General features: G+C 45.3%; 3 protein-coding genes across 10 annotated transcripts in view; 2 read left to right on the top strand and 1 right to left on the bottom strand.

Moving 5' to 3' along the window:
* The first annotated feature begins 1,960 nt into the window (after window positions 1-1,960).
* On the top strand, window positions 1,961-3,289 carry smim8 (small integral membrane protein 8). The gene is made up of 2 exons (XM_040027115.1): window positions 1,961-2,246; window positions 3,020-3,289. The coding sequence occupies exons 1-2, from the start codon at window positions 2,118-2,120 to the stop codon at window positions 3,176-3,178; spliced, it is 288 nt and encodes a 95-aa protein (XP_039883049.1). The 5' UTR covers window positions 1,961-2,117; the 3' UTR covers window positions 3,179-3,289.
* Window positions 3,290-3,452: 163 nt separating this feature from the next.
* ddx51 (DEAD (Asp-Glu-Ala-Asp) box polypeptide 51) lies at window positions 3,453-9,861 on the bottom strand. The gene is made up of 16 exons (XM_040027054.1): window positions 9,721-9,861; window positions 8,231-8,526; window positions 7,700-7,779; window positions 7,477-7,627; window positions 7,126-7,271; window positions 6,757-6,828; window positions 6,570-6,676; window positions 6,334-6,442; window positions 6,108-6,247; window positions 5,547-5,736; window positions 5,345-5,460; window positions 5,161-5,277; window positions 4,701-4,802; window positions 4,561-4,624; window positions 4,347-4,481; window positions 3,453-4,268 (listed from the first exon to the last, which is right to left on the bottom strand). The coding sequence occupies exons 1-16, from the start codon at window positions 9,741-9,743 to the stop codon at window positions 4,251-4,253; spliced, it is 1,866 nt and encodes a 621-aa protein (XP_039882988.1). The 5' UTR covers window positions 9,744-9,861; the 3' UTR covers window positions 3,453-4,250.
* A 242-nt stretch (window positions 9,862-10,103) lies between these two features.
* The window catches only part of cenpe (centromere protein E), a 28,435-nt gene continuing 15,711 nt past the window's right edge, over window positions 10,104-22,827 (top strand). For 6 of the 8 annotated variants that reach the window (XM_040027029.1, XM_040027045.1, XM_040027036.1 and 3 more), the window contains exons 1-29: window positions 10,104-10,274; window positions 11,601-11,710; window positions 11,805-11,894; window positions 11,972-12,090; window positions 12,178-12,297; window positions 12,480-12,561; window positions 12,663-12,730; window positions 12,802-12,876; window positions 12,959-13,010; window positions 13,149-13,236; window positions 14,564-14,693; window positions 14,896-15,015; window positions 15,093-15,245; window positions 15,318-15,471; window positions 15,569-15,674; window positions 17,164-17,527; window positions 17,604-17,660; window positions 17,869-18,036; window positions 18,144-18,218; window positions 18,304-18,375; window positions 18,739-18,870; window positions 19,015-19,192; window positions 19,272-19,426; window positions 19,859-20,005; window positions 20,201-20,380; window positions 20,951-21,067; window positions 21,159-21,329; window positions 21,419-21,565; window positions 21,822-22,040. In XM_040027029.1, the coding sequence (XP_039882963.1) occupies window positions 10,219-10,274; window positions 11,601-11,710; window positions 11,805-11,894; window positions 11,972-12,090; window positions 12,178-12,297; window positions 12,480-12,561; window positions 12,663-12,730; window positions 12,802-12,876; window positions 12,959-13,010; window positions 13,149-13,236; window positions 14,564-14,693; window positions 14,896-15,015; window positions 15,093-15,245; window positions 15,318-15,471; window positions 15,569-15,674; window positions 17,164-17,527; window positions 17,604-17,660; window positions 17,869-18,036; window positions 18,144-18,218; window positions 18,304-18,375; window positions 18,739-18,870; window positions 19,015-19,192; window positions 19,272-19,426; window positions 19,859-20,005; window positions 20,201-20,380; window positions 20,951-21,067; window positions 21,159-21,329; window positions 21,419-21,565; window positions 21,822-22,040 (3,705 nt within the window). In that variant the 5' untranslated portion in view covers window positions 10,104-10,218. Of the gene's footprint in view, window positions 10,275-11,600; window positions 11,711-11,804; window positions 11,895-11,971; window positions 12,091-12,177; window positions 12,298-12,479; window positions 12,562-12,662; window positions 12,731-12,801; window positions 12,877-12,958; window positions 13,011-13,148; window positions 13,237-14,563; window positions 14,694-14,895; window positions 15,016-15,092; window positions 15,246-15,317; window positions 15,472-15,568; window positions 15,675-17,163; window positions 17,528-17,603; window positions 17,661-17,868; window positions 18,037-18,143; window positions 18,219-18,303; window positions 18,376-18,738; window positions 18,871-19,014; window positions 19,193-19,271; window positions 19,427-19,858; window positions 20,006-20,200; window positions 20,381-20,950; window positions 21,068-21,158; window positions 21,330-21,418; window positions 21,566-21,821; window positions 22,044-22,827 lie in introns of all 8 variants that reach the window. The other 2 variants (XM_040027028.1, XM_040027022.1) reach the window with 1 other exon arrangement.

The following is a 22,827-nucleotide window of genomic DNA, read 5'->3' as shown; positions in this document are numbered from 1 at the left end:
AGTGCTCCCAGCGGTCTCCAGGTGAGCGAGGGAACGATGTAGGAGGTGAATGACGGCATCATCCGCTCCAATGCCAGGCTGGTAGGCAAACTGAAGTGGGTCCAGTGATGAGCTTATTAGGCGCCGAAGCTGAGCCAGGACCAACCGCTCCAGGGTCTTCATCAGGTGGGATGTCAGAGCCACCGGCCTGTAGCTGTTGAGGTCCTTGGGGCGTGAAGTCTTTGGCACTGGTACAACACAGGAGGTTTTCCAGAGCTGTGGGACTCTTCCCAACCTCAGGCTCAGGTTGAAGAGGTGCTCCATCACCCCACACAGTTGGTCCGCACAGGACCTGACGACCCTCGAGCTGATGCCATCTGGACCCGCTGCCTTCTTGCCGTTAATCCTCCTCAGTTCCCTCCTAACCTGGGTGGTTGAGAGAGACAGGCTGGAGCCTTGTGTTGAGTGTGTATTGGATGCTGCAGTTGGGGGTGGGGGGGAGTGAGCAGGGTGAATAGAGGAGGTGTGAAGTGTCTGAGGTGGAACAGCAGCAGTGGGGGTTGGTGAGTCTGCAGCCGATGTTGCAGACTGCCTCATGGCTGAATCAAATCTGTTGAAGAAATGATTCAGTTCATTTGCCCACCTCACATCCCTCCCAGGCAGAGAGTTCTGCTGTTTGTGGCCCGAGATGGTTCTGAGGCCTCTCCAGACTTCACCAACGTTGTTTTGTTGAAGCTGGTTCTCCATCTTCTGCCTGTAGCTCTCCTTCCCATTCCTTATCAGTCCCCTCAGCTCTCTCTGCACCCTTTTCAACTCCTCTTTGTCTCTGGATTTGAAGGCCCTCCTCTTCTGCTTGAGGACGGTTTTAATTTCTGGGGTAATCCAAGGTTTGTTGTTGGAGAAACACCGTACAGTCCTGGTAGGTACAGTGTTATCCACACAGAAGTTTATATAGTCAGTAATGCATGTAGTAAGGCTGTCGATGTCCTCTCCGTGGTCATCACAAATCACCTCCCACACAGTCGACTCAAAACAATCCTTAAGAGCCTCCTCGCTCTCCTCTGACCATCTCTGTACTGTGCGGGTGGCTGGTGGCTCCCTGCGCACTAAGGGCTCATACACAGGGACAAGGTGCACCAGGTTGTGATCAGATCTGCCCAGGGGAGGGAGAGGTGATGAACTGTATGCCTCTTCTGCATTGGCATACAGTAAGTCCAGTGTTTTATTGACTCTGGTTGGGCAGGTCACATACTGGGTGAAGGTGGGCAGTGTGGAGTCCAGTGAGGCATGATTGAAGTCCCCTGATATTATGAGAAGGGCTCTCGGTGATTGTGTTTGCAGTCTGCTGACCACAGAGTGGAGAGAGTCACAGGCTGCATCCGCGTTGGCCGAGGGGGGGACATACGCTGTTATCGCGATAACATGCGAGAACTCCCGGGGCAGGTAGTACGGACGCATGCTAACGGCTAACAGCTCAATGTCTCTGCTGCAGAGTTGCTCTTTTACAGTGATGTGCCCAGGGTTACACCATCTGTCGTTCACAAAAACTGCCAGTCCCCCTCCTTTCCTCTTACCGCTGTCTCTGGTCCTGTCCGCTCGCAGCAGCTGGAATCCCGGTAGTGTCACGCTTGTGTCCGGAGTTAGCGATGTTAGCCACGACTCCGTTAGCATCATGATGCTACATTGCCGGTACTCCCTCTGTGACCAGGTTAGCGACATGAGTTCATCCATCTTATTGGGCAAAGATCTTACGTTTCCAATAATTACAGAAGGAAGAGATGGTCGATAACGTCTCCTTCTCGGGCGACGGCGCTCCTTCCCAGCACGACACCCCCGTTTATGAACATCAGCATTTATGAACATCAGCATAAACACAAATACACTAAAGAACGCACTCAAGAAACATATGTCCACAAGGCTGAGCATTAAGCATCAGAGCCTCCCTTTCAGTCTCTGTTTCCTGAATGCGTCCTGCACATGTTCTTCCCGCTCACATCCACAGAGAGCGCTGTGACTGGAAAAGCGCTACACTTGTTTTCCTGGCTGTCTTTGACTTTCAATATGGCTGCGCTTAGTTAGCTAGCTTAGGTGGTTTAAGTGTACTGTACTCTGTTTTTGTGTGTGTAGAAGTGTAGGTCATGGCGGACAAAGAGGCTGGAGCAGGGGTGGAGAGTCACGGTGAAAAAGGGTTCAGGACACCTGGGCTGAGGAGCGTACAGACCACCACGCTGTTCCGGGCCGTGAACCCCGAGCTCTTCATTAAGCCCGTGAGACTCACACTCACACACACAGACACAGAGAGAGAGAGCTGCAGGCCAATGAGTTGTTATTAACCTTGGAACGTGAACTAGCTCTTCTCCTCTAAGTGACACGGACTGTGTCCGGCCTGCTGCACTGCGGGGGGGGGCTTGGTGGTGAGAGAGGCTGGAGTTGTGGATCGATGCTTTGTTTCTATTATTTAAGCTCAGTTTGGAGCCTCTGATTAGTTTTAAATACACAATTTTGTTTTTGTTCATAAAAAAAACCCCTCGAACATCCACTGCGAAAAATGTCCTAAGATTTTTTTTGTTGACAGGCACATTCAGAGTCCAAGTAGCCATTAAACCCAGTTTCAATACAATTTTAAAATGTGTTGAGAATTTGACAAATTGACTATGATTAAAGTATATTTGTTTATAGTACATCTGTATATTTGCTCTCTGTATAGTAATGTACAGATTATCTGTATATAATCTGCTCTCTGCTCACTCGTTACCCTGTGTTTATACATGTGTAATGACAATAAAGTTGAATCCTAATCCATCTCTTAAACCATGACACTACTCTCCCTTACAGAAGCTCTCTTCATAGTATAAAGTATTGGTACTGGTATCAGCAGTATTGGCCCAGTATTTTCAAGGTATCAATACCAACAATTGCAATACTATACTACTGTAATAAAGGTTTCTCCTGTTGTTTCTCTACCAGCAGTATGAACTGCAGCCCTCACACAAAGCATGGACTGGAGCGCGCTCAGTAACATCTCTATTTCACTTTGCAGAATAAACCTGTGATGGCCTTTGGACTGCTGAGCATCACGCTATGTGTGGGCTACTTGGGCTACCTGCACGCAATGAAGGAAAATGGCCAGCAGCTGTATGAGGCCATCGACAGCGAAGGAGAGAGAACCACGAGGAGGAAATCATCCAAGTGGGACTGATAGCACAGCCTTCATCACTGAGTGTGTCTGTGTGGGGACATCACATTTACTGGACTCAAACAAGGACACCTGTGTGTGTGTGTGTGTACATTAAAGTGTGTTATACATACATCTGCTAGTCTTTGTCCAGTCTGTGCATATATATGCATTTCCTCATTGCCTCAAATATTTGTTTGCAACCACATCTAATTGCCCTCTAGTGGCCATTAGAAAGACTGCAGGTTTAATGCATTACCATGTGCTACAACAATATATTGTATAGATAGCAAACACATCACATGAATCATTTCGTTTTATTGAACATTATGGAAAAACTGGATAAATACCCCAAATTACAAATGACACTTCTGAATTTCAGCCGTTTCCCTTTTATTAGTATATTATACTTGTGAAAAGGGGCATTTAAATCCATTGATTTGTATAAAAAGAGCAAAGAGAGCTCGAGTTCATATTTATATTCCGTGAAAGAGCACTGAGCTTGAAAGGCATTAAGAGAGAATTTCAGCCACATTGAAACTAAATAAGATCAACCTTTACAGGAAGTATAATGGCACTTTTCTACATTTAATGTGTTCCAATGCACACAGTGCCATCTACCAGTGCACGTGGATGTTATGAGGATAAGATTTGTGGGTCTGTCAGTAAATCGACAAGATTATAATTGAAGAATATATTAGCCAGCCAGCTTTGACCTACGATGCATGTAATTGAAGCAGCTCTTTTGGTAGAACAGTGTCACATGTTGGTAAACTGCAAATGCTGAGAACAGCACCCTGATCCATCCTCCTGCTCAGATTTCTGAAGGTTTTTTTCCAGGTGTGGTCTGATATACAGCAGACTAACAAGCCACGTCTTTCAGTTCTCTTGGCAAACTCTTGAAATGGTGCATGTTTTATCGCCTTATAATTCCTGTTTCTCTTCAAAGTCAGCATGTGTTTATGGATTTCCAGAAGACTACATGGCTCAAACATGAAGAGTGCTCATGAGACAGCGAGATGTGATGTCATTCTGTGGATGAAATGCGCCGCAGTAAAAGTCCTGACGTGTGTGAAGCCAGCATCATGGCCAGACATCAGCTGGCTCTCTCCTCCTGTGGGCAAACAAAGGTACAATTAAAACAGCGTCTCTTTGTGCATTTTAACGTTTAACAAATTGGTTGAGGTAGCACCTTGATGACATCAGCCAGCTTCTGCAGTGCCTTTTCATATTGGCCTTCCATGCTCCTCAGGTTCTCCGGTTTAACCACCTGCTTCTGAATCCCAGGGCTTCCTGCTTTCACCACCATCTGCAGGAAGTTTTTCTCCTGTGTGCAGCCACAAACACCATGAAACAACCCGCACCTTTGCTACTTTCATCTCATCATCTCAAAGAACGTTATGTACCTGCACTCTGAGCAGAAAGGTAAAGGCCAGGCCTGTTTTCCCCGCTCTCGCTGTTCTTCCAACTCTGAGGACAGACACAGGGTCAGAGCACGTCAATGAGGGCAACAGCGAAGCATTACTCACGGTCTGATGGGCCTCACCTGTGAATGTATGTTCTGATGTACTGCGGTGCATCATAGTTAACCACACATTTGACCCCGCTGATGTCGATGCCTCTGGCCACCGCGTCTGTGCTGATCAACCTTCCAAAAGACAGTTTAAATGTGATATATCACATCTGAACATGGACTTGGTCAGTGAGCACAGATCTCAAAGCCAATTTAGAAATATGCGCCTGGTCAGCAGTTCCTTTCTGCATGGAGCCTGGATGTTCTTCATGACGTGGCCCAAAGGCACGTTAGGCTAACTGAGTGTGATCTTGCCAGCTTTGTGAGCAACGCTTGCCACCAGGAAGGACTTCTATATCATATGCTTCCTGCCCACTGGCACACTTAAAACCACATTTTGAGTCTGAAAAATGCCTTTGAGGGCCAAACTTTTTAGGACCTGCATTTTGGTCCCCACAAAGATATGAATACAAGCTCACAGACACAGACTTACAGTTGGATCTTTCCCTGTTCAAACTCCTTCAGGGTCTTCTTCCTGTCACCTGGGGAGAGTTGAGAGGAGAACTCGGCAGCCTGGACTCCACCAAAGAGCTGCAGCAGCAGGTGAAGCCTGAGGAGGAGGGAGGTGGAATCAGCACAAGAAGCCTTCAGTCATGTGATTTCAGGAGCTCTCCTACCTGTGCGCAGTCTCTCTGGAATTGGTGAAACAGAGGACTGGGTGGAGCTTCATGCGCAGGATGAAGTGGAGGAGTAGGAGTGGCTTACTGCTCATGGTGCAGGGAACATAGTACTCCTAAAACACAAAGCCACATCAGTCTGTACAAATCAAATTCTGGTTTAGTTCCACTCCCTGCTAAAGGTCAAAAGGGCAGCCCTCACCGTCAGACCCTGGGGGAAGTTGAAGCGGTCATGCCCATGGGTTGGCGAGGCTGCAGCGCTGTCGGCGTGGCCGTAGGTGGAGCTGAAGAGTCGGGGCTGGTGAAGGCCCAGCTGCTGCAGTTTCTCTGGGTTCTGTGTGAGCGTGGCGGAGAACAGCAGCTTCTGCAGTGGCGTCTGAGGTGGAGACAGACTACAAGGACAAGGCGGTCAGCTGAGCACCGACCTGGAACCTAAGTCCTGGCTGCAGAATTGGAGTTCTTCTGTTATGGTTAACACCACCGTGTCTGGTGAGCACACTGACTCTTTTTTATTTAAAAACTTCTGCATCATTCTTTTCAGTTATTTTCTCATTTTGACAAACTGTATCAACACAAGAGACCTTAAAATCCCACAAAAACATTAACATAACACTATGAAAACATTCCCAGCTGTCTTTTTATTACTTAACTGTAACCTTTAAGCTTTTCTTCTGCTGGCCTGAGTTTGTGGCCAAGAATGAGACTGACATCATCTCAATCACCCCACAGTAGATAACACACACATACACACACATACACACACCTGGCTGATGTGATGCACGCTGCTTCTGTCCTTCTGAACACTGACCCGGGTTCAGCTCTGGATCGGTACACTGCTCCCATCACCTGACTGAGCCAGGACTGGTGCATGCTGTCGATCATCCTGTCCGCCTCATCGATCACCTGAGCAAGTAGCAGACACACACTGTGTGACACACACTGATGAGTGAACTCACTACTGCAGCTCGACAGATTTCAACAGCACTCACCAGAAACCGCAGATGTTCCAAACATAAGCCTGAATTCTTGGTCATGTGGTCAATGAGTCGTCCTGGAGTGGCCACAACAATGTCTGCTAGACTACGCCTCATGTTCCACCTGCACGGACATGACATAGATGCTGAGCTCAGCCTTTTCCCCACTGCACATGTGCACCGAGGACTCTGACAGGAGATGTGCCGCTGCGTTTCTGTGAAGCTTTATTAGAGCCAGCTCGATTTCTCACCTGTGTTCTGACAGTGATGCCTGTTCTGCAGCAAAGGACTTCTGACCTGCCAGCATCACCACTTTGAGCGTGGTTCCCTCGGCATACGATGCAAACACCCTGTGAACCTGCACAGGAGACAATGTGAGCTGAGTTTCGGGCTCTGTGGAGCACTGCTGGGACGCAAACAGCTTGAAAAGGGTCTCACCTGCTGGGCGAGCTCTTTGGTCGGCAACACGGCTAGAGCCCGGACTTCACACACCACCCTGTCCATCAGCACCTGATCACAGAAAACACCCTCACTGTCTGTGTACTCCAAACAGGCGGCAGACAAAGTAAATGGTAAATGGACCGGTTCTTATTTACACAACTTGTACATTCACCCAAGTGCTGTTTCTAAGTGTTTCCGATCTAACATTCAGACACATTCATACTCTGACGGATGCATCGATGGGGTGGGTTTCCAAGGATACAGACTGGAGCAGACTGGGATCAAACCACCACCTACTAACCACCGGTTAGTAAGTAACCTCCTCTACCACCTGAGCTACAGGTGTAGCAAAGACATGGCTCTCACCTGTATGATGGGGATGACAAATGACAGAGTCTTGCCGCTGCCTGTTGGTGCAGACACACAGATGTCTCTGGGCTTATAGCCCCCTCGCCCAATCAGCAGGCCCTGCTGGGCGCTCTCCAGGATGGCTGGGATCACCTCTGCCTGCACTGTGGAGGAACATTTAGTCTCAGGTTAAGTGTGTGTATGAGTGAGAGCTGACGCATGGTTAGAAACACCCATTGTGGAGACGTTTGGAAGTCAAGGCAATTTTCAGTAATACTGCAGTACAAAGAGCCTCCTTGGCATGGCTCCATTTGAATCAAAGGCTGTGCTCTAACGTGGCTGCACAGCAGACACATTTACTAGCCTCACCTGGAAAGAAGTGCTGGATTCCATTACTGTGCAGGTTTTTCAGGAGCTGAGCACATAGCCCTGGGACATCAGAGATGGAGATTAGGTTGTTTTTAATGTCTGTGTGAATGACGTGAGGCTCAGCAAGCCACTGGGGCAGAACTCTGTCGACCTGTGAAAAGAATGCAGTGTGAGGGAAAGTAAAAAGCCCTGTGGCGCTGCGAGTAATCGTGCTTCTCTCTACCTTTGGGACAGGTTTGCTCTCAAATCCTCCTACGAGTGTGAACCCAGGCAGAGTGTCTGTGGTAGATTCAGGCGAAATATCTGCAACCCAGACATTTAGATGTAAGCACACCAACCATCTGCAGAGACTACAGCATGAACTAGGTTATTTTTATCCTCGCGCAACTTTTTACTGGCTTGATCGTCACAGAAAAAGTCTATTGTCAAAAGTCGTGGATTACTTGTCTGCACACTGCCCATCTCTGCTCCGACCAGCCGGCTGTCGCGTTTGTGGCACTCCAAACACGTGTTGCACAGCAGAGCAACACGTTATTTTTGTCCAGGAAATAAAAAGCAGGATATATACCATATGGCCAAAAGCAGTCCCTTGTCTGTCTTTATATTTTTGGTAATATAGTGTATTTTACAGCATATGTACCGAATGTGTGATAAGCTGATAATACCCCCAGGCTCTTAGACAGGCAGAATGAAAGATTAACTCAATGTCTTCATACCTACATCACATGTGAGCATTGATAATTAAAAGAACCACCTGACTGGATCTCCTCCTGGTGTTGTATATTTGTCTGTTCAACAGGCTCCACACTGCATGAAGCTACTGTTTCTGAGTGCCTCTTCTTGTGCTGCTGAGGCTCTAGTCCACCATCTACGTCAGCCTTTCTTTTCTTTTGGGCATCCACCTGCTCTGCTGGGTGTTCATGGAGGGGTTCTCTCTGCTTAGCTGAATGGCGTTTCTGCTTTTCTTTAGCCTTCTTCTGCAGTTTAGCCAGTAATGCCTTTGACAGAGTCTCTTTTGACACACTCCCATCTTCCTCCTCTCCCAGATACCTGAGAGTAACACACATCCACAGTCACAGGTTGACAATTTTTGGTCAGTTTAGAAACATGCAACATTCAAGTTATTAAAGCTCCCCCCCCCAACAAGAACATTATGCAAAGCTAAAGAAATGCAGCAAACAGAGGAACGCAGCAACAGAAAGAACAGCTACTGTCATCTTCCTGCATTGTTCATATGGTCAGCATCCTGGAGATCCGGGATGATCATTCTAGGGATTTTCTCTCTGCATCACGTTATAGGGTCCGGGTTCAAAGCAGTCTGAGCTCAGCGTACTTAATGTGACCATTCAGCACTGGAACACCTGATATATGACAGGACACCGGTGTTCTAGATTAACTGGTCGACTTTTAAGGAGCCGATACTAACAAACCGACTAATAAGCACTGAATACTTCATCTATTACGTTTGTGAGGTTACCTTAAACAGTACACGATTGTCCCAGATGACTACAGTTACACATATATGATATCCAAACTCACTACGTCATCATTACAGATGATTTTCAAACTGAATTCATTTCCAGAGAAACGACAGAGGCAGACTATGCTAACGGGATGTGATGTTACAACACTAGTCTAATATTAATGTGTAATATTTGTTCAAGACGTATTTCTTTGTTATGGAAAACAACATTAAACTCATCATGAACAATAGGAGTGGGGATTTCTGGAACTTTGTGTATATCATTTGGCACTTCTTACCGATGTAGACTGAAAGTAAACACGCAATAACATTTAATTTAATTTAAAGGTTTATCTGCAAGACGCGGCTGCCTCGTGCATGGGAATATCACCAGGTAAACTCGAGACAGTTTTTAATATTTTATTGTTCAAGAGCAATAAGACTGACGGAGTGTGTTTCAGGTAACCTCACAAATGTCACAGATGAAATACTCAGTGTTTATTTGCTGGCTTAAATGCATGTGTGGCAGACTTGCATTCCTTAAATGCAAGTCTGCCACACATGTGTTTGACCGTCACTAGTTATTTGGCGACACCGGTTAAATCTGGAACACCGAAAGCTTCCACAGGCCAGTTTTATTTACTCCATCAAAGCGAGACAGAGTTATAACGTGGGCTGTGACAATGTTCACATCTGTCTGGATATGTCCATAAAGTGGCACACATCTGGATAAAAACTTTGTAAATGAAATATAAGATCTGAAACTGGCAAAGCAAACCTACCTATTCACGAGAAACAGAGACATGTTAGCAGCAGAACAACGCGAACTTTATCAGATCTCCCATCCAAGGGTTTCCAAACGTGACAAACACCGAACCCAAAACACCGAACCCAAAACACCTCCACTCTCTCGCGTGGTTCTGTACAAGGTGCAATGTGATGACGCCACCAAGGCCGGGCGCACATGTTTGTCGTCAGTCGGGCACGTCAATGTTGGTTTTATGTTCAGTCTCTAAAACTAGACTACTTTAGTCTCATTGAGTGTCATATTCAGATCCATCACCTCAAACTCTCAGTTAAGATGGATTTGTAGAAGCACAGCATTATCCAAAACCTAAGCCGATCATTTATCGTCCTCGTTTCACAAACACAAATGGTCCAGTCCACGCGGAGATGTTGGCCAATCAAACGTCAGGAGCAAAAATTCAAACTGAGAAAAGCGCGTTGGTCTTCCTGCTCGCATTTTGTGTTGTTTTTGGAGATAGACCGAAGGAGCGAAGATGACAGAGGAGTCAGCGGTAAAAGTCTGCGTTCGAGTCCGTCCGCTTATTGCGAGGTGAGCCTGGACGGCGGCGCCGCCGCGTTAAAAATTCCCGTTAACTGTTGACATTGCCCCGGTAGCATTTTGAGCTCGTCAGTTATTTCAACCTCAGAGTCGGCTCTGGCGCTAAAGTGTTAGCAGTTAAGGCAAGTAAACGTCGCGTCTCTTTAATGAAGTTTCACAGAACCAGGAAAAAAAAGTGTTCTTTGTTTCCACGGTGTCCCGACCAGAACAGACATGTCATACTATTACCACTATCAAGCACGAAAAAAGGAAAAAGGTTTCTGAGCTGAAAACGAGTGCGAGGCAGCTAGCAGACTGCGTTACCGGGGCTAAAAAGTGATTTCCGATGTTGCTGTGTGTTGTTTTGTGTAATATCTTTACATCATATCAGAAAATGGACTGTAGTGAACAGGATTTCTGAATGGATTATATATAAAGTAAAGAAACGAGCTGTTTTCATCTCTATGACTGGGCTTCGTTGTACCCACATTATAATCAAGTCTTTTTTTGCTCACTAAAATATGCTTATAGAAATGTGATGTAATATTTCTTACAATTTCTGCTGCCCTCTTGGCCAGATTAAATCTCTCTTGAAAAACGTATTTTTAACGTCAGTGACATGTTTTACCCGGGCAAATAAAAGATATGTAAAAGACACTTTCCAAATATTGATTGATCTTGTCTGACTCAAAATACGTTTGATGTATTTTTGATAGATTATAGGTCAACAAGTGTTTTAAAATAGTTTAATTCCCACAATCGCTTTTTGCCACAACACTGGAACAGCTGGCTGTGAGCTGATTCAAGGAGTGCCAACTTTGGGATGCTCAGAAGGATCAGGGTGGTTTTCATATCATCCGCAGTGAAGTGAGAGTTCTCCGTCATTGTAAAAATGCCTGTTTGCTCCCAGCCTGTTCCCTTTGCTGGTTTAAAAGTAGACAACAGGTGGTTAAATGACACCTGACTAACACTGGTTATGTGATAGATGCACAGTTTAGACAAAAGACAGCAAATACTCTTGGCAATGGGTTCTGTACAACCCTCAATGCACCTCTTGCCTCAGCCCTGTCACTTACCTGGGCTCCAGACTGACACTAGCAGTAGATCAGCTAGTGACCCCTGAGGCTGGGTTTGTTTACTCCCAGACGCAAACTGTCGATGTAAGACAAATGTGTTGACCACTACAACATGAAGCGATCCTGATTTTCTTTAAGATAATGCTTGCCTTGCTGATTGAAAGCAACAACAGGTTTGTCAGTGCAGAGCAATAGTAACCTGTTGTTAAGAAAGCATCTCACTGTTTGTGCTTATGTGTGTGGAATGTGTGTCTTTGTTCAGGGAAGAGAGTGCATCCGAGAATGCGGAGCCTGTCCAGATTTTCTGGAAAGCTGACGAGAAATCAATTCACCAGATTGATGATGGAAATTCCACCAAGAGCTTCAGTTTTGGTCTGTATTCAAACATACAGAAAAAATCAGCGATTTATTTTGGTTTTGTTTCACAGTAATGGGAATGCGAACACTAACCTTTCTCTGTTAACAGACCGAGTGTTTGCCGCTGATGAAACGACCAGTCAGCTGTACAATGGCATTGCAAAGCCTCTGGTTGTTTCCACTGTCGAGGGATACAATGGTATGTGCAGGAAACGATGTTTGATCCCTCGTTGGGCAGCATGGTTTCTTCTCTTACGTTCTGTGTTTGCTGTACAGGAACCATATTTGCTTACGGGCAAACTTCTTCTGGAAAGACCTTCACCATGATGGGGACCAGTCGCACCCCCGGAGTGATACCTCAAGCTGTGGAGGATGTCTTTCAAAGCATTAAGAACGTAAGAATGGTGACACATGTTTGAAATTTGTTGCGGTTGGTATCAGTCTCTTTTCATCCTAAAGGGTCACTTCTCTTTCAACCCAAGTTTCCCAAGAAGGAGTTCCTTCTCAGAGTGTCCTACATGGAGATCTACAACGAGACTGTGACGGACCTGCTTGTCGACAGCTGGAAAAGAAAACCTCTAGAAGTCAGAGAACAAATCAATGTAGGTTGATCATTTAGATGACTAGATTCAGAACGCTACTTAGAGGTTTGGTTCTCAGCATTTCTGTGTTAATTCCAAATCGCTAGCAGTGACGTGTCTCAGACTCTAGGAGTGCTGTAATGCTATGAAGTGTAGTGTGCTGTTTTACATGAGCTTTGTATGTTAATGATTACTGTTTGCAGAAAAACATCTATGTGGCTGATTTGACTGAAGAGTTGGTTACATCTCCTGCACAAGTCCTGGCATGGATTCGGAAAGGAGAAAGTAAGACATGCGATGAATTCCAAGAGATTTTTTTTTTTTTTTTTTCTTTTCTTAGTACAGGCCATAACAAGCAGTACGTTTTCTGTACCGTCCCTCTCCAGAGAACCGACATTATGGCAAGACAAAAATGAACCAGCGGAGCAGCCGATCGCACACTATTTTCCGGATGGTAAGAAGCATATAGCTACAGTCATGTGGGAGTCTTTGGAAATGCATTTCTCACAATGGACTTTTTCTTAGATCCTGGAGAGCCGGGAAAGGAGTGACCCAGCATCAGGTGAAAGTAGTGATGGAGCCATCATTGTGTCTCATTTGGTAGGCTACCTCTCTTTCATCGTTGGCCTGGTTTGTCTTCTTTCCTTTGTTTGGTAGCTAACGGTTTTGCTTCATCTTGCAGAATTTAGTGGATCTGGCCGGATCTGAGAGAGCAAGTCAAACTGGAGCTGAAGGTAATGTTGATTTAAATCCAGCATTTTTTTGTTTTTTGAATATGGTTGGATATCATTTTGGGGTAACCTTGCAAGTGTATGCTGCAGTCTACACATTTTTCAGCAATCCAGTTTTCTGCTTTATGTTCTGTGTCCTAGGTACACGTTTCAAAGAAGGCTGTAATATAAACCGCAGCTTGTTCACGCTCGGCCAAGTGATAAAGAAACTGACCGACGAAAACCAGAAGTAAGTAAATAATTGAGCTGACGTTTGGTACTCGATGTGGGAAACGCCACACACCCTGCAAATATGATATTGTAACAGTACTGTCCTTCCCTCACAGTACAATGTTGTCAACTGCAAATTATTTCCTATTTTGTCCAATAACAGAGTTATCTTATTTCATTCATATTGAAAATGTGACTGAACCATTAGCTTGTGGTAGCTTTGTCAAGATAAGTTGTCCCGTGTTGGATGGTTCTTTGGTTGAGCCAATTTAATGCAAGTTTGTTACCTTATCTCAGGATGGTTATGCATGAGATGAGTTTGTAGCATTTCCAGAGTATTTTAATGGTTTGAGATCCTGCTTGAAGCAGCCACACTGTGGACATGATCAACAACAATACTCAACTAGGCAGTGGTGTTTAGATGGTGCCCAAGTGTTATGTTTTCATATTGTGTACTCCCAGGCCCCCCCCCCCCCCCCCCCCCCCCCTGCCAACTAGCAGATGGCCTCCCCTCCCTGAGCCTGGTTCTGATGGAGCTTTCTTGCTGTTAAAAGGGAGTTTTTCCATCCCACTGTCGCCAAAGGGCTTGAGGGTTGTCTGATTGCTGCCTTTTTCTCTGTTTTATTGTAGGGTCTCTGACTTGCAATATAAAGAGCCTTGAAGCAGTTGTTGATTTGGTCCTATACAAATAAAACTGAATTGAATATGGCATTCGGTATTGCAACAGAAATCAGGAAATGTTTTTCCAATCTTCTATTGTCCATTTTTACTTTCACTTTTTAAACTGCTGCTCACTGATTATTTCCTTTGAGATCTTTCTCTGTAAAACCTAGAAAAACTAATGAAGTACTCTGACCAGCTCATCTGGCCATGGTCAAAGTACTGAAATAATTTTTCTTCATTATTTTTAGAACTTCAGCAGACCATACTGGCCTGCCTGCTGGGCCTAAATGTTGCTGCCATTTAATTAGATATTTGTGTTTTAAGAAGCTGATGGGTTGTTGTCATCTGTGTTGATCCAGTTCTGCTGTTGACTGCTCGAGGGTTTCATTAAAATCTGAAGATATCCTTCTTTTAGCGTGATTCCGCCTACTTTGGCAAGAGTCCCAGTTTCAGATGGGTTGTATGCCTCTTCTTTCTCCAAATATAAGCGGCGTCTCTGTGAGCAATGAGCTGTAGTTTTGTCTCATCTAACCAAAGGATGCGCTTCCAGTCCTATTTTTTTCAAAGGGCCAAAGAAGCCTTTAGAGAGCACGATTTCAGCCACAACAAAATTTAAGTGTGTATTTGTGTTGAACACTAAATGGAAAGTGCAGACCTACCTTACCTAAATATTTTCTCTTCAGGGGTTTCACCAACTACAGAGACAGTAAACTGACCCGCATCCTGCAGAACTCGTTGGGTGGGAATGCTAAAACTGTCATTATCTGCACCATCACCCCAGTCACTCTGGATGAGACCCTCAGCACTCTACAGGTAGGGAGAACATGACTGACTGTTATGTAATCCATTTCAAAAATGCTTTCAGACGAGAAATTGTGTAGTACAAACTTTATTGTCTTACACAGATGATAAAGTTTGTGTGAAATAAAAGTTAGCTGAAGCTTTGACGTGTGAACCACTGAGAACATAAACTGCTAAACACTTTAACCCACCCGCTGTGACTTCTTTGCAATAGTTTGCAAGCACAGCAAAGAAAATGAAGAACGACCCTCACGTAACAGAGGTGTCAGATGATGGGGCTCTGCTCAAAAGGTATCGCAATGAAATTGCAGAACTCAAGCGTCGACTTCACGAGGCAAGTGTCTCCACTTTTCCTCTTCTTCCTCCAGCAGCACTGATCTGCACACACTGACCCATGCACATCTCATGCAGGTTTCTTCAGTCACGCAGACCACTGTGACAGAGAAGGAGGTTCTCTCCCAGCTGCTCCAAGAGAAGGATCAGCTGCAGAGAGAAAAAGAGGGCCTGAAGAGAAATCTGGCCAATCTCCTTGTGACAAGCTCAAATCTGGTCCCAGTCCAGAAGGTAACTGTGCTGAACCATGAGCTGCAGTTCTCTGTATGTTCGCTTTAATCACAACATGTGTTCTTTATCAAGATTCCAAGCCGCAGGGTTACCTGGGGAGGAAAGATGGTAAAACTTGGCCATCCATCTGGTTGTGTGGGGAGTTTCTCTGATCTCAGCTTTGCAGAATCTTTCACTCAGAAGAGAACTCAGTCAGATTTCTCCTGCCTGATGGAGCTGGGTGAAGGTAACGAGGCAGCACAAAGGATGAATATTCATGCCATGATGGAATTTTGCTGCGGCGTTATTTTTATTTTTTTCATATTCGTGCTCTATTTTAACAGACGATGAGGACTTTGAGTCCAACTGGGGAATTCCAGATGAGCCGTCAGATGAAATGGAAATGAGTCGAAGCTCTGTGCGAAGCTCTGTTCGTAGCTTTGGAGACAGGTACGTGTCCGAGCAGTTCTGTCACCAATGAAGCCTCGTATTCTCAAACTTAAAAGCCATATCAGACACCAATCATTTATTTGTATTTATTATCGAACGTGCCTCAGTCGTCCAGAATTCACTTTACCCACTTGAAATGAGGAAAAATGCTCCCTTGGTCTGTACTGCTGCATTGTATCGTGGTGGGTTAGGGGCCTTCTACGGCCTGTCTTCTTGAGATTGTGCTGGGAGACACAGCAGCTGTTCAGGCAGTGACATGTATTGATGTGCCAACCTGGAGGAGTCAGACTATCTGTGAAACCTCTGTGGGGTCCATGTATTCCCCTGTGCTACTGACTGTTGCCAAATGAAAAAGTAGTGAAGGAATGTTGTTGTTGAGTCAAATGTGTTGCCTGTGAACAATCGGTATTAAAAAGTCTACTTATGAGTGGGTGCTGGTATTCCTGTTGTGTCCTTTAGAAGGAAAAGAAAGAAATTTGGATACAGCAGAGGTTTTTTGTGCTCACCAGCTGAACTTCGTTGTGTGAGTGTTCGTTGCTTCTTTCACCGGACTTCTTTTGAACTGTTAGTCTGTTGGTTGCTTAATGGGCAATCTTCTGAATTGTTAAAGGGCTTTGACAAGTCAGTAAACAGTTTCCATGGTAGCAGCAATGACTCTTGACTCTTTTTTTTTTTTTCTCCTGGTGTTTTCTTAAGCTGCAGCAAATTTACTTCTCAGAATCACTGTAGAGAGGGTGAGGTGCAGAGTGGTGTAAATGGACTGATTCTTATTTAGCACTTTTAACTCTCCGTCTTATACAACATGCCACGTTCACCCAATGCATTTTAAGTGCTAACATTCCCACACATTCATACTCTGATGGATGCATCGGGGGGCCAGGGATTGAACCACCAACCTTTCCAGGCAGTAGATGACCTGCTCTACCTCCTGAGAGTTTAGCAGGACTCTGGGTCTGAGTTTGACTGTTGAAAAAAAATTGGCGTATCCATTTCCTAGTGTCAATCAGAGGTTTATGATGTCTGTGGTCTTCACTGGAATGTGTTTGAGCTCATGTGGTCCATGAAGAAGGACACTGTAAAGTCCAGTCTACCTTTGAGAGGTCTGACAGATCTGTGTCACCCCAGCCCCAAACATTTGTGTTGTTCATCAAATAGATGGCAACACATTTTTCTTCACCTACTTCTAAGGTGCATGGAGAAGAGAAAGATCTGATGATGTGAAGACTCCTTCACATCATTCTCCTTTCCGCATGTCTTAAAGTAACACATACTCAAAATTACACACAAAATGCAAATAAGCTAATATAAAGTAAGTACAGGAACATTAAAAGGGGGAGGTCCACCTGGACCGGTCACTTAATAAAGCTGTTCCCTAATACTTCAAGTGCCGCTGGAGTCGTCGCATCATGTGCCATCACTGTGTGCTGGTGTGTAACATAAACATGTCCCGATTGGTTTTTTTTTTTTTTTTTTTTTTTTTTTTTTACAGTCCCAGAGACTTCATGTCTCCTGATCGTCTGCAAGAACTTTCAGGCAAAGTGTCCAGTCTGGAGATGCAGCTGGAACAGGAGAGTCAGGAGAAAGAGACGGCCCTGTCAAATTTAGATGTGTTAAAGGGCAGAGTGGCAGAGCTGCAGCTGGAGCTGGAAACAGAGGTGCAGCATAGACAGGAAGCACTGGAAAAAGTGCAGACTGGAGAACAGAGGAGAGCAGCGCTGGAAGCGCTGCTGCACACTGAAGCTCAGCAGAGGCTGGAGGTCACACAGAAAGCTGACACGTTGGAGCTGAGAGTGATGGACTTGGAGAAACAACTGGGAGAACACAGTGACGTGGACACTGAGACAAATGAACAGGTATGCTGTGTTTGACTCGGGCTCTGTCTGCCAAGCGTCACATTATCATCACTTGTCTTAATCTTCTGTTTTTCAGATGAGAAAAGAGTTTGCTGAGACCATCCAGCTTTGTGAAACTTTGGCGTCAGAGAAGGTAAGTGTAAGGTGAAGAGGTTAGAGCAGTTACAGCAAATATCCTACTGCTTTCTGTAAAGGGGCAGATGGATTTTCAAACAAAGCCCATGCTGCACACTGCTCTAAACTCACACTCAGCTTTCTTAACACTCGAGTGTTGAAAGCCCTCAGTGCAGTCGTCTGACGTGGAAACTACAGCGGTGTTAAACTGGATGATACTGTTACAGGACTTGGTGGCTGCAGAGCGAGACTACCTGAAACAGGAGCTGGGCATGTTTATAGAGCAAATGGAGCGTCTGGAGACAGAGAAGGCTGCTGTATTACAGGAGCTAGAGGAGAAGAGGGAGATGGACGAGTTCAAATCTCTAGAAGAGGGGTGCAGGAAGGAGAACGAGGTAACGAGGAGAACTTTCTCAGATCCACTGACAACAAAGTTTCACAGAGCTGTTTATCAAATATGTTTTCATCTCACTATGTTCACTTTGCTTCTGGAAACTTGCAGAAAGAGTTAGAAAATGAAATTGTAAGCTTGAAGAAAGCTGTTGAGTCCTCTGAACTCCAGCGCATGCAGCTCCAGGTAAGATGAGTGGACGTGTAGAGTTTATTGATCCGAAACACTTTGATTTGATTTGTCTTTAAGCTTTTGTTTCTTCTTTTGAAAGAATGAAATCAAGACTCTGACTGAACAGCTGAAGAAGAAGGAAACAGAATTTGCACATGAGATGGAGAACCTGGTACGGCCAGTATTTCAGTCACGTGACGTGGAACATCATGTAGATGTGACACTGTGGAGTGTGCATCTGTCACATGTTAGAAACCAGTAGCACCTCATGCTCCGAGCATCCGTCTGTCTGGAGCAGTAGATGGGCCAACACTGCAGTCTTACCGATATGTGTGTGTGTGTGTGTTTGTGCTTAATATCAGTTTATGTCATTAACCTGGAATAAACCAGGCTGTTCTCACGCAAAGTGTGCTTGCTTACACTTGCTTACAGTCTTAGCAGGCTAACATGTCCCATCTGAGCGCTGACAGGGTGCTGAAAGCAGCAGCAATCTAACGACGGCACAAGCTAACTGTTTCGTGTTTTCTTGTTTCAGGGCAGTAAGGACTTGGTGCAGGAGGTGCTGAAGCTTCGCCGCTCTCTGGATGATGCAGAGCTGCTGAGCAGAGACACAAGGAAGGAGTGGGCTGTCCTACGCAGTCGCAGCATTTCTTTGGAGGAGACGAATGTATGTAATCAAACACTAAAATGACAAAAAATTATTTTTTGCAGCACATCTATCCTCATTTTAAAAATATTCCAGGAAGTGTGAGCCAACAATGGCAGCTGTAAGCGATTAATGCATCTCCTGCTTCTTGACGATCTCGTCCAGGTGACTCTGACTGCCAGCCACGAGAAAAGGGAGGCGGAGGTGAAGAGTCTGCGTTTTCAGCTGGAGACGGAGAAGTCGCGTTACAGAAAGATGCAGAGCGATCTCCAGAAGGAGCTGAATGTCGCATTTGATGAGAACACCAAGCTCACCACTCTGCTAGATGGCAATGTGCCTAAAAGTAGGTTTCCACGTGTTGCATTTATAGACTGTAGCCCATCATACGAACCTGCCCCTCGTAACATCTGCTCCTTCTCCAGATCTGATTGACAGCATAGAGCTTGAGAGAACTGTTGCCAATCTAAATAAAGAGTTGATGGCATCTCATCAAGTGGAGACGGCCTTGAGAGCTCAGCTAGATGAGCTGGCTGCATGTCAGACTCTCCCAGATAAAGTGGACGCCTTGGTAAAGCAGGTGAGGCCCAAATATCCTCTAAAGCCAATCTGACATCATCCAGTTGGGGGGGAGGGGAGCATGAGCACGTTTGCAGAGGGTCATAACTAGCACCAGAGGTTATTCAAATAGAACGTGAAGCAGCTACTAGGCTCTTCATTTGCTGCAGCTGCTGAGACAAATGTGAGGACAGGTACTTGTTCGGTGTACTTGGTGGAAACATTGGGAAGTACAGGCATGCTATAATATATATGATATAATAATGAGTCAAAGGGAAAGCCTTTCAGTGAGGCTGAGGGAAGTGTCGGCTTAGTCATCCAGGATAAAAATCTCTGGATCGGGCTTAGAATGATATCAAGTTTAATAGTCCTCCAGAGTGTGTGCAGTTATGTCTGAAGAGACAACATTTATACGTACAGCTTTCCAAACAACTGTTGTCATGTTTTCCTTCAGCTTGAAGGAAGTGAGCAGGAGCGAGGAGCTCTGGAAGGAAAACTGAGCGACGTGCAGCAGCTGATCAAGGATTTGGAGGAGAAGCTTGCTGACAGCGAAGCTTCCAGAAGCACTGAGGAGGAGATTAGCAGAGAGCTTCAAGAACAAGTATGACACTGATAGCTGCTCTTATTACAGCTGAGCACATGTGCAACCATTAGCCCATCAACAGAAAAAGAGTTAAAATCATTCGATAATACAGTTTTACAGTTTAGCTGATATCATTCAACTGCACATGTGAGTGTCTTGAAGACTGTGATTCGTATAGCTATGACAAAAACAGAATTGTATGTATTTATTTAGATCAGCCAGTTAAATGAAGAACTTCGGTGTGTGCGAGCTGAGAAAGCCGAGCTCCTGTCCGAGCAGAGCACTGCTGATCAGAGGTTTACAGAGGAGACGGAGAAGCTGCTCTCTGCTGTAACATCTGTGACCGCAGAGAGAGACGAGCTCAGGGTGAAGCTGCAAGAACACGTGGACAAGGTGAGAGAGTGGTCAGTGTTTCTGTAAGAAATGTAGGACAACCAGATAACACTGGAGTCTCTGTGAATTGCCCCTTTACTGCAGTGGAGGCGTTTGTGGGTCGCGGTAAACTCAGGGGCCATGCTGTCAGGGGTCTTAGAGATGGGTTGAGAAGTTCAGTCACTGGGGTGGAGTTCAGTAGAGCTGCTGCTTCTCCGCATCAACAGAAACCAACTGAGGCAGTTCAGGCATCTGACAAGGATGTCACCTCAGCTGGTCTGGGTCCTACTGAGAGGAAACCCAGCGTGTATCCAGGACACGCTGCAAAGGTTCCATCTCTCGACTGGCCTGATCTGACCTGTGTTACCCTGCATAAGTTGTAGGGGGAGGTCTGGCTCCTCTGCTTAGACTGCTGTCTCTCTAACCTCACCTTAAAGAGCATGAAAAAAAACAGTTTTCCGTTTTATGAGGCCTTCTGCTGACATGTTTATCTGTTCGGATATGAACTGTATTGTACTTGAACTTTGTGACTTTTATGTGTGAAAAGCGATACACGAATAAGTTGTTACATGATGTTTGCTTGTTTTCCAGGTTGCTGAGATGCAGGTTGTTCTACCGTCTGTTCAGGATGAGCTTCAAACACAAAAAGAAAAGAATTCAGATCTCGTGAAAGCTCATGAGCAGAAAGAGTCTGATTTAGGGGAGAAGGTAAGTGATATGTTATTTCAGGCCTGTTGCTCAGTGTGTGGACTCTAAATGAGTCCTCGAGTCAGAGTTGTGACAGCTGGAAATGTGACAGATGCTGAGGCTATCACAGGAGCTGCAGTGTGTGCGAGATGAGAAAGAGGCTCTCCTGATGACGACCTTTCAGAGGGAATCGGAGGATGTGGAGAAGCTGAGCGCTACCTTGGCCTCTCTCACTGCTGAGAGAGACCAGCTCAGGACGGACCTGCAGGAAAATGTGGAAATGGTAAGTTGCTGTTTCTACTCTTCCTTCGTGCTACTGTTCTTCTATCAGGTTTGTGTCAAAGCAAACTTTTTTTTTTTTTCTCTTTACAGATGATTGTGAATCAGGAGGAACTGAGGACGGCCCTGGGGCAAAACGGCGAGCAAAAGAAGCAGATCAAAGAGCTAGAAGAACAAATATTGAAGCTGGATGGGCTTCCCAGTGAGCATGATGATAAGCTGGTGGAACTGCAAACACATGTAAGACTTTCGGGGTGCTTTTCTCTGTGTAGCATACATGGTCAGGAAGACGTGCCGATCTAATGTCATCTCTAACCACACCCAATTATAAAAGTCAATTTTTCAGTGACTGCTGCCTCTTTTAAGTAATAAAGTATTAAGCACATGGGAAGAGACGCATTGCAGCACTACAGAATGCACAGATGAAACTCTTTTGTGTGTTTCAAAATGCAAGTGGAGCTTGTTGGGTTGTTTAGATTTATGTTTTCACTGACAGATAAAGGCTTTGACTGAGGAGCTGGAGAGTGTGAGAGCAGAGAGAGACAGTCTGCTGTGTGAGAAGGAGCTCAGCACTCAGACCTCCACAGAGGAGATGGAGAAGCTGCTGTGCAGAGTGACGTCTGTCAGCGAGGAGAGAGACGAGCTGCAGGAGATCCTGGAGGGTCTGAGGCAGGAGAAGCAGCAGCTCCAAGCAGAGCTGGAGGACAGGGTGGAGATGGTTTGTAATCAGTCCATTTATTTATTGATTCCACCCCCTTTTTAAACACAGGCATGTGTTTGCTTAGCAGTAGACTGAAACATTATCTTGAGATTTTTTTTTTGACAATAAGAAAAATGTCACTTAGCAAACAGCATGCAAACCTGCCTGTTCGGGGGCAAGAAATAAACAAAAACCTTGCTCTTTCCTTTCCCCGATTGAGCAGCTGCAGGGTGCTCTGCAGGCTGTCACAGAGCAGAAGAGCCAGTTGGAGGGTGATCTGCAGCGTAGTACAGTCACGGTGAGGGTTTTGTTTTTGGTCACACTGGGAGTGTCAAAGATTTTGTCTTTCTTTTGTTGAACAAATACATTATTTTCCCCTTTTTATTTTTAGGCTGCTGAGGCTCAAAGTCTCATGCATTCCCTTCAAGAGCAGCTCAAAGAACAAAATAAAAACTGCGATCTCGAAAGAGTTGGCCAAGAAACGCAGGCTCAGCTGAAACTACAGGTTTGTTCCCTGCAACATGTTTCACTAAGCTGGATAACTGCTGTGCCTTGGAGGTAATTGACCATGTTTTCTTACTTTCAGGTCGAGGAGACCAACTGTCTACTTCAGTGTCTTCAAGAGGAGCTAAAGGAGCAGAAACAAAAGCTGTGTGATCGTGTGCAACTCTATGAGCAAAAGGAAGTGGACTTTACACAGCAGGTGACTTACATTGAATAACATTCATCATTAATGAATGAAGTTTTTAAATTTGCTCTTTTGTCTACAACAATAATTTGGGTACCTTCCCTTTAACAGTTA

Source organism: Simochromis diagramma, unplaced genomic scaffold (genome assembly GCF_900408965.1).
Source record: "Simochromis diagramma unplaced genomic scaffold, fSimDia1.1 OVJJ01000746.1, whole genome shotgun sequence".
In the NCBI taxonomy this organism is placed as follows: domain Eukaryota; kingdom Metazoa; phylum Chordata; class Actinopteri; order Cichliformes; family Cichlidae; genus Simochromis; species Simochromis diagramma.
The sequence above is the reverse complement of the archived record's forward strand: the minus strand, read 5'-3'. Positions and strand labels throughout refer to the sequence as shown.

Bases quoted from the DNA above. Each gene is read 5' to 3' on its own strand.
- smim8 (XM_040027115.1), top strand. From the start codon at position 2,118: ATGGCGGACAAAGAGGCTGGAGCAGGGGTGGAGAGTCACGGTGAAAAA. The intron at 2,247-3,019 runs GTGAGACTCACA...TTCACTTTGCAG, and splicing joins CCGAGCTCTTCATTAAGCCC to AATAAACCTGTGATGGCCTT.
- ddx51 (XM_040027054.1), bottom strand. From the start codon at position 9,743: ATGTCTCTGTTTCTCGTGAATAG. The intron at 5,278-5,344 runs GTAGGAGAGCTC...CCTCCTCCTCAG, and splicing joins TCCAGAGAGACTGCGCACAG to GCTTCACCTGCTGCTGCAGC. The intron at 4,803-5,160 runs GTAAGTCTGTGT...GTCTTTTGGAAG, and splicing joins GAACAGGGAAAGATCCAACT to GTTGATCAGCACAGACGCGG.